At 37.0% G+C, this 10,093-nt stretch overlaps 1 protein-coding gene across 16 annotated transcripts; it reads left to right on the forward strand.

Annotated features, from left to right (window-relative positions):
- Positions 1–2,061: 2,061 nt before the first annotated feature.
- Positions 2,062–8,433, forward strand: LOC122024073. 16 transcript variants are annotated; one of them, XR_006123325.1, is made up of 5 exons: positions 2,070–3,195; positions 5,492–5,568; positions 5,841–6,050; positions 6,190–7,014; positions 8,105–8,433. XR_006123325.1 is itself a non-coding variant. In XM_042582607.1 (3 exons), exons 1-3 carry the CDS (start codon positions 6,663–6,665, stop codon positions 8,284–8,286), a joined length of 357 nt encoding a protein of 118 aa, XP_042438541.1. In that variant the 5' UTR covers positions 5,579–6,662; the 3' UTR covers positions 8,287–8,433. The 16 variants fall into 16 exon arrangements, 1 of the variants encoding a protein (XP_042438541.1); XR_006123326.1 differs by having other exon boundaries at positions 2,071–3,195; positions 5,841–6,769; positions 6,913–7,014; XR_006123331.1 differs by having other exon boundaries at positions 2,072–3,195; positions 5,841–6,848; positions 6,947–7,014.
- The last annotated feature ends 1,660 nt before the right edge of the window (positions 8,434–10,093 follow it).

Here is a 10,093-nt window from a genome sequence, read left to right on the forward strand (position 1 = left end):
GACGCTTGGCTACGTATGTTGGGCTTCGTGATCGTTACAAATGTCTGCTTGGCTTCATCCGATCGGGCTCTAAGGAACCACACTCGTACTCTTTCTAAGGGTTTGGCTCGTCCCTCCAATTGAAATTCAGGAGCTAGCTCGGAACTTGAATGCTTAAGTTGATTTTTTTTTTTTTTATTTTGAGTCCTACTTTAATCATATACTTTTATCTTTCACAAATGAAAACGATCGAACATTAAATAGACAAGATTTACGAGAGCACATGCAAAATAAATGCTTCTTATTTTGCATGCATGGCTTAGTTGCGTCCCAGCACAGGGTGAATGGTCACCCAACTTGCAGAGAACAAATTAAAGGGGATGCAGATATATATCATTGACTTTAGTTTGATTCCTTCCATCGATGAGTTAGTTTTTTCCACTGGATCCGTCTTCATCAGTCCTGATCAGAAGATGACACTCGGAATTAATCATTTTCCCAGTTAGATCAACGTCTCATCATCCCACTCTTCTAAAAGATATATATAATTAATAGAAGAAGAATGAGGAGACTCTCAAGTACTTAATGCTAGCTTTTCTTTTTGATTACAGGATATAATTCCCCAGCTAGAAAAACAAAAACATATATAAAATTAAAGCATGGATAATCTTGCAGCTGGGAACTGAATATATTCTGCATGGGCCATGGAGCAAAGAAGGAAAAGTAGTCCACATTATGCTTCAGAGAAAAAGATCGAGTATATATGGTCACTGTGCAATTAGTTGGCGTTGACTTACATTATTTCGTGCAGCATACATTATAAATAGGGCAGATGTGGCAAGAACAAGGGGCAGAAGGGGGGAATTAATCTTACTAGAGTTAGAAGAGGGGTCTTACATGAGGGTAAGGGCCTGCTTTGGTTAAGCCAAGAATGACTTGCCTATAGCTTGCATGATCTTCAGAGATCATTATTGTCTGAAGAGGTGATGACTACGTCTTTGGGTTTTCTATAGGGCAGTCATCCCCTTGGCTTATGCTGAGAGGCTCTTATCCTTCATGCCAGCCTCTGAAAATCTTCTGTCAATTTTCTAATTTTTAATTACTATAAAGTTTTATACTGCTGAAGTCTTCGTTACAGGCCAGGTATACATTGTAGTATATAAATCACGAGATTTTTTCAGGACTTCCTGAGATCAGCTGGAAGAGAGGGGTAAATCAACTTCGCCCAGTGAAGGTAGAAGGATGCATTTCGCACGTGTTAAAATTGATATCATTACACCATATATAAATACCAATTAATAGACCAAGTGTACATATTTATTATTAAAACATCCTTCATTTATCCTATTTAAAAATTTTATCCTAAATTTTAAATATTATAGCTAAAAAATCAGTATATCATCTACTCTATTCATTTCTTAAATTTTATATCTATGAATAATATTTCTTTAAATTTAGAAAATAAATTTTATTCCCTAAAGGGGGAAAGGAAAAATAAGAAAGATAATATATGGTGCGGCAAAAAATAAATATCTAAATTTAATAAAATAATTTTTTTATTCTACATGATATGTTTTATATAAGAAAACTGGTGTGATTATAATATATATATAATTTTAAATTAAAAAAAATCAATATTTCCTTATATAAATCCTAAATACATTAATATATCTCTTAAATATATTACAATACTTTGTAAATACTTAAATTTATTTCATTTTCTCCATAATATATATATATATATACAGAATTGCTATGCTGCGGACAAAGCAGTGCGGACCGCTGTGGACATGCCTTCCTGATCGGTCACCAGTCCGATCAGGGAACCTCCTGATCGGTCTCTGGACCGATCAGGGAACCTCCTGATCGGTCTGTAAACCGATCAGAAAATGATCAGGAGTCCCTGATCGGTCCAGAGACCGATCAGGAGGTTCCCTGATTAGACTGGTGACCGATCAGGAAGGCCTGTCTGCACGGCTTTATCCGCAGCATAGCAATTCTGATATATATATATATATATATATATAGTGTTGTGGTAAATGATAAGATGTTTTTCTCAAGTAATTAGGGTTTAAAATCCACTTAGTCCATACATGTGATGTTTAAATAATTAGCGGAGTAAATATAAAAGATAATATCCTTCACCTCAAATAGTTTAGTATCACAGGCCCTATGATAAAATATAAGTAAATAAATCTTACAGATATTTTGCCTTGGCAAAACAACTTTTAATTTACATAAGAAGATCAGACACTTAACAAATTATTTTACATCAGTTGAAAATTGACTCTAAAATTTATTAGATCAAATATTTATGTTTGCATTAACTATCTAACCCATGGGGGTGTGTTTGAATAACTAGTGACATTAGGGTGTCGCGTCAAAAGCTACACCATCCACACCCGTTTTCCTATCCAAAATGTATAATATAAGGTAAAAAATTACTTTATTAAATTTGAATATCCATTTTTCAATACATCATATATCAATTTCCTTATTTCTTCTCTTTCCTCTATAATGTTTAGGGAATGAAATCCATTCCCTAAATTTAGAGAAGTACGGTTCATAAATACATAATTTAGGGAATCGATAGGATAGCTGATGTAAAGATTTTTTAATTACCCTATCTAAAATTAAGATAAAATTTTTGAATAGGATATCTAATATGATGCTCTAAAAATAGGTAATAGGTAGAATGTGAAATTGGCCGGTCGATCCCATAATTAATCAGGTTATAAGATTTAGATATTTGATATAAAAAAAATATCTATATGCACCACTAACATTACTATGGATGATAATCCATATTCCATATACATCTGTTATTTTTTAAGATTTAGATTTAAAAATAAGATTATATAGATAGACGTGCGAAGCTGCGAGGAAAAAACATGTCATCCATTTTAACCTAATGTATAATATTTTTAAAAATTGGGGGTCATGGTGAACAAATTAAAGGTTAAGTGGACAAATGGAAAGATTGTCCAGGGGATCTGTTGCTCTCGCGTTGGTCCCTTTTTATCCAGGTCTTTCTAACAGCGACGAAACCCTAATCATGGCGAATCTGGGTGGGGTCAGGTCGTCTTCTCCTTCTCCTCGCAAGGATTCTTTTAATATCTCCATGTTACGTGATGGCTAGCTTCGGTGTCCTCCTTCCTCGACACATACAAGAAAGTAAGCCTGACGCTTCGGTGTCCTCCTTCGGGCGCTGAGCAGGTCTCCATTGCGATCGATCTCGTTCGTATCGTTGCATGTGTCTATTACTTCTTAAATGTTTTCCTTATTAGTCCACTAATTTTCAATTATCTCGATGCTTCAAGTAAGTTTCTCGTTCAGTTATGATTTATGAATACGCGATCCCATTTCTATTGATCCTATTCCTTTGGAATGATATGTTTTTGTGAATCGGATTGAATCCGTGTGCTTAGGATTGAGCAAATTGGGGAGTAACATGATCTACTTGAAGATATTGACCATGTGAATTTTTTTTCCCATTGGACAGGCTCTCATTTGACCTTTTCCTGCATTTTCAAAATCTATTCCTTGTTTGTTTTCTTATAAACCTTTGGATAGAACTTATGCTATGTGGATTGCATTATGCTATGCTTGAATTGCTTTTACTATTTGTTTCTGTTTCAGTTACTGAAGCTAGTTTGAAGATGCTATATTTTTTTATTGAAAATTCTTATTTTGTCTTTAGATCCATTCATTTCTCTCCAAGCAATTCTCACAAATGGTTTTTTCCTATGATAATCGCGCATATCATATATTCAATGTGCTGTGGAAATCTATTATTTCCATTAGTTTGTTAAATTAACTACACATTCCAGATCTAGGAGCTGCAGCTCTTAGGAAGGAATTACTTTCAAGAACTCTGAGAGTAGTAACATTCATGGACTATAGGCTGGTTATGAAACAAGTTGCTATAGTGTGTATTAACCTGATTCAAGAAAAGAAGATGAAATGCCTAAACAAGATTATGCACTACGGTTTGGCACATAGTTAGGGAATTAAGGATGAGGAGATGGAGACAAGTATCTTATTTGGATCAGAGGGACTCAATTCAAGCATTTAAAGAGACACTTTAAGTTGCATCTGTCCTTTATTACTAAACATTTGATTAAATTTGGAGCAATGCCCTTCTCAATTTATGATATGACAATCTGTTTGAGTAGGGGAGAATTTTTTTATGCCTCTACTGTCTACCACATACAAACCGAAACTTTTCTTCAACAGTTTGGTTGTTGTTTTCCTCCTATTCTTATCTCTCTCCCTCTATGACATGCATTCACGTAAACATCCGTATGCCCTCTACTGATTCTCAACCACTTCTATGTGATTTTTTTATGGAGTCAATGTCATAGCAAACTTCCTTTTTCTTGAGTTGTCAAAGACTTTATGAGTTTAGCTTGGAGTTCTTTAAACCTTTGAGCTACAAGGTTTTCCAGCACCTCAGATTTTAGAAGACTATGATTTTTTTTATCACTAGGCCCTAGTCACTTATCGCCAACTTTTACATTGTCAAATAAGAATGAACTATTTGACTTCTTGCATTTGCTTGTGTTCTCTTAGAATTGACATACTTTTTTATCCCATGATCATGCTCTCTAGTCTATCTTAATCGATACTTTTAAGAAAAAAGGAAAGGTAAACTAGTTAGCCTCATTGACTAGTCCTGTAAATCGGGAGCCCAGCATCCTTTGGTTGCGCGCCCCATTTGAAAGGAAAAAATTCTATAAATTCGCCATAGCTGGAGATCAAGCCATGGGTGCCTAGGTGACAACCTGGATGTCCTATTGCACCATAGCCCCTGGGGCTTAATTGAGACTTTTAAGATGGCATATGATGTGAGCCTTAATGATGATAGTTTGCCCCAAGATAGTTTTGCACTTGTCTCTGGAAAGCACATCAAATACTTGGGAATGACTAATACAGCCACTAGTCTTTATAATGAGAATCAATACTATTCGTTTAATGTTAGTGGTGTCTTGTCTCTTTTACCTTTGAGTCTAACTTGAAGGGTGTCTTCCATGGTTCTGCTGTTGTCAAATTCTGTATTCCCACTAAGGCTGCACTACAGGTTTATCCTGTTTCAAAATGCATGTTTTAAAGTGGCAATAGGTTTGAAGTCATTGTTTTATGTTATGGGAACAAAAAAGTTTGGTGTTTGCCTCTTGTGTGTTTTTCTGCTGTGAAAACGTGGAAATACTGAATTCATTCTAGGGTTTCCTACATGCGTAGTGAAGTTATCTTAGTTAGCTATAAAAGTGCTTCTAATAGTTTGCTTTTATGACTTATAACTATACATAGTTTTTAATTTTTATTACGCATATTGTTTTGTTTAGCCTCTTGCAATACAAAGTAAGGTTGTGTACAATAGACCTAATGTGATATGACCATCGGGCCCCACATTGGCGGGAGCTTCGTGCACTTTCGTTTTTTATATTGTTTTGTTCCTTATTAATTTGGCGGCTGTATACTGTAGTTTGAATGTTAAATTACACTGGTGTAGGAAGCTTATTCTACTTCTGTTCTACCATTTGATGTTCTTGTTAACAAGCCTTCTGAGAAGAAGTTTGCATTCGTGAGGTATCCATAATCCATCCACTGACCATCTGTTACTATCTGTTTTTTTTTTTTTAATTTCCCACTAATATTCAATTTTAATTTTAATGGGCTAGCATCCATTGCAAACATGGCCTGCGTTGACATGTTTTTGGCAAAAGTAACATTTTTTTTTTCAATAATATTTCTGAAAAGCTTCTGATTCTTGTGTTCATCAAATAATTAGTTTGCCATTATGCACAAACTGCCAACTAAATTTGGACCATTGGTGTCTGTTCTGACATTGGTGGTGCTAGTTCATCTACCTAGTTGCTGCTCCATCAAATGCTGAAAAGAATCAAGCAAGAAAAGGTGGTGAATTGAGTTTGGAGCAAATTTACCTTCTTTTTGGTTGAAATGCTGCCTGCAGTGCTGTGAGCTGAGTTTTCGTTGTCATACTCAAAATGTCGTCCTGTGACACCTGTCTATTTGCTTGGACTTTTGGGGAACTTCAAATGCTAATTCAGGTTCTTGAGTTCTTACCTTTAGCCTTACTAAGATGACTAGGTTCTTAATTTGATGAATTTCAAATTTTGCCAAAATTTTGTTGCTAATTTTCTCGGGAAGTGTTCAAAATAATTAGATCTAAAAGTGTGGCTCTGCAAGGTGGACAATGCATGTATAAGGGAGCAGTAAGCCAGACTGCTAGCTGAGGTTTAAGGGACCATGCTGTCCAGCCTGTGTAATGCACCTCGCCACGTCAGCTCGGTTGGCTCCTGTCTGTGGTTAACAGTTTAAGCTTGAACTCATCCCGGGTGTATAAATGACCAGCTGTCTGGAAATGGACTTATTAAGACATACCTGGTGGATGTATTTAAAGTAGTTCCAAATAATTCAGGGCCTGCCATCTGATACCTTGATTTTGGTGATTTATCTTCGAAACTAGGACTCCTCATGAGGTGCTTACTATTCACATAAATATATAGGTAGAATCCAAAATATTACTGCTTTTGATGTGTTGCTTCTGGCTTCTGCCTTTTCCTTGTTTTGAAATCAAGCATATTTTTCTTTTCCAAGCGGATTTAAGACTTTTGGTGATTTAAGCAGGTCCTCAGTTGGATCTTCAGTGATGTGACCAAATGTGGGAGAATACTCTAAATGGTCCTGGGTTTGTTCTTTTGTTTTGTTTTGCTTTTATTAGAAAAAAGAAGTATATCCAAGGATTGAACCATTATTCCGAGGACAGGTGAGTTTCTGATGATATTGCCGTTTTACTTGTAGAAAAAATTCAGATTTTGCACCCTTTTCTAATCTTATTTATTAAGGTGTATGTCTAAGCTCTATCATTGTTTCTTTGGTTGAAATTGCGTTTACATGTTTAAATTATAGAAAAAATGGTGCTGTTCTTCAAATTGTGATACAGTTGCACGAGGAAGATAAAGACGTGGAGATGTGCAAATAGGATGTGGTGGCAAAATAATATTGGTGATGGTATTGGTCTCTTTATTTTATTAATCTTTTACACAATGGTGTTTGTTTCATATGTAGTAGTTGTACTTGTGTTTAATAGTTTATTGGTTACTGATCCATTGGTTCACTCTAGCAACAATACAGTATGACGTGTGGATTAATGTGGCTAGTTAATTACGTAAATAGTCATCCATATTTTAGAGATGTTGTACTTAAATCAAATCTACTCAATTGGACATATTGATTTGAGTTTCAGTTTTCTTTGATAATAATATTAGTTGTAGGTGCACATGTATTTGATGCTTCCGACACCATCTGTAAAACATGTTCATTTTTTTTTTGGTTAAACCGGTTCATTATGCACTAGATCAAGCTGCACAATCAAACATTTTAAAATTTTCTTTATTTTTGTTGATCACAAATCAGCAAGGAACTGCTGAAATGATATAGATGAGGATGATAGTTTGACCCACCTTGGGATCCATATCGACCAATCTTGATGTGGGCCATCCTCATCATCAAATGTATATTGAAGCGGGAATGAGATGGATAAATTCATTTTATATGCAGGGGCAAAACAGAGGGTTGGAGTGAGATCTTTAATGCCCTGTCTCTTCCCATCTTGTTTTATCTTGTTTGCTCATCAAATCTAATGAAGAATGAATGTATAATTTATATTGTATATTATGTTTTGCCCCACAAAAATTGATGATAGCAGCATAAAGTAAAATTTGTCTAATAGTTAGTTTACCCTGCATCTGCTTGATTCTTATGTGGGAGTTGAGATGTTAAAAACTTGTATCTCGTTCACTTCAATTTTTTGTGAGAGCAACGATGAGAAGTTGAATATCTGAGAAAGATATTCTCGTGTTTTCTGAGTCTGCTTTCAAATTTGGAAACACTCAAATTTTACTGTTGATGTTTTACGCCTTTGTGACTCAAGACTATTTATTCTCTCTTTATCATTGAAGTCATTGTATCGCCTTTCTTTTGGAAATCATTTGGTGTTTTTCATAGTTCTGATGCACATTGTTGCACTACATATCACGGTTTCTTCTCTCGTATGATGACATTTGATCTGTTCACTCAATTGACTGATGATGGCCTGTAGCTTGTTGCTGCTTTGAAGTTCATGTATGCACTGCACGAAGGCCTTTTCCTATGGAGCAACGCCCCCAAATGGACGCGGTATGGGCGATTCAATGGGGTTTAGGTGTGTCAACATCGCACACAAGTTTGATCTTGCAACTTGCTAAGAACTCACAAGATGATACTCCATTGTTGCCTCAATGATAGCTTTTTGTTCTCCTCGTGTTTGGTGTTTATGCGTACATTTTGTGTGCGCTTTTTATCCGTGTAGAAGAGAGATGGACTTTATAAACAGCTTACTTTTTATTTGATTCTCCTGGACCATCCAAAATTTCATACCAGGGATAATATCAAGATTATTATAATGAATTTTTCACAAATATAATGATTAGATCAAGGCATGCCTACTTGGATGGAGTACTTGAAGGATGATTTATTGAGAATAATTTTTTAAAATATTTCATTCTTGCTACCGTTTACCTACAAAGGTATTTAAAAATGATGAAAAATCAAGTGGGCTAGAGATACCTTCGAATCATTTTGGTTCCCCTCAAATAAGATAACAATTAAATCCCTAATGGCCTTCCGAGTTATTGTGTGATGGTAAGAAGTGAGATAGATTTTTTAGAAAAAGCATGTTAAATTTGAGGAGTTCAAAAAATCTAAGAGGTTGGATCTCATGATCTATTTATGTTTCTTGATTTATTTAAAGGTTGATGGAAAATTTTTATGGTCCGATCAGTTATTTGTATACTTAGATTATAAAAAATAAAAAAATAAAAAAATTCTTAGTAACTTATCAAAATATGTTCAACTCTACATAATATAATATTTAGTTGTAACTTCTAAAATAATTTTCACTCGTGACTTGGAAACACTAATTAATCTCATCAATTATAAAGTGATCTAAATGAATCATCATCCGGCAGTAAGAATAGGAGATCCCTTTTAGTAGAATCAACGTCACGTGGAGGTTGAAAGGTAAAAGGCCAACCATAAGCTTGGCCGAGCGGATAAAGATTGGGGCAACCGGCCGAATGTTCCGAGCGGAAGCAAAGACACCCCGGCGGGGAGTCGGGGTTCCGATGCTCATGTTGAACAGAGTCGTATGGTCGAGCGGGTAACCCGCTCGGCCGAAGGCATAAAGTAGCAACACTGCGAACAGTCCACACAGCACACGACCGCGAAAAATCCACACAACATAAGACCGGTCGGACGTGAGGGAACTGCCGACCGGTCGGACGCTCTGCATAGGGTAAAAAGAGAAAAGGACAAGGGAACATCTTCTGACAGCAGGTATGTTCGACGAGGAGGCCATACGTAGTATCTTATGGCAGAGGGTTCCCCTGTCCCATCAGAGATGTGCTTGGACTGCAGCAGTATGGTGTCAGGTAAGCTTTTCTGACAAGCTCATACTGAGGTATGGGCTGAGGACACGTATTCGTCTCGGTATGTGTGTGTGAGCCCCTTCCCAGCTCTATATAAGGAGTCTCACACTTCGCCTGAGGTACGCATTCTCTGATATTAAGAGTCACTTCTTTGTTGTCCACTTGCCTGACTTGAGTGTCGGAGGGTCGTCGCCGGGAATCCCTTCTCGGCCCGACTTCTTTGCAGGTTCACCGGAGCGCCGTACGACCGGTCGAAGATCTACGTCAGCAACAAGGAGAGCGCCACGTGCCCAGCGTCCGTTGATTCAGCGATTCGGACAGGATCAATTTGGCGCCGTCTGTGAGAACGCTCCTACATCCGATCAGAAGCAATGAACGAAGCTGGACGACCACACTCGGTGATGCTCTCCACAGAAGAGCTCGACGCTCTGGTCGAGACAAGAGCAGCTAAGCTTGTGGAACAACAGAGGCAGAAGTGCCAATACGAGACAACAGTATCAGGGGGCCGAGCGGAAGCGCCTCAGGCTATAGTTCCATTTCATCGGGCCCTATTCCGCACGCCTCCGGAAGCCGCAGCAGTTAATCGTGATCGAGGATCTTCATCAGGCGAAGTGCCAATACGA

Source organism: Zingiber officinale, chromosome 9B (assembly GCF_018446385.1).
Source record: "Zingiber officinale cultivar Zhangliang chromosome 9B, Zo_v1.1, whole genome shotgun sequence".
NCBI classification, from domain to species: Eukaryota; Viridiplantae; Streptophyta; class Magnoliopsida; order Zingiberales; family Zingiberaceae; genus Zingiber; species Zingiber officinale.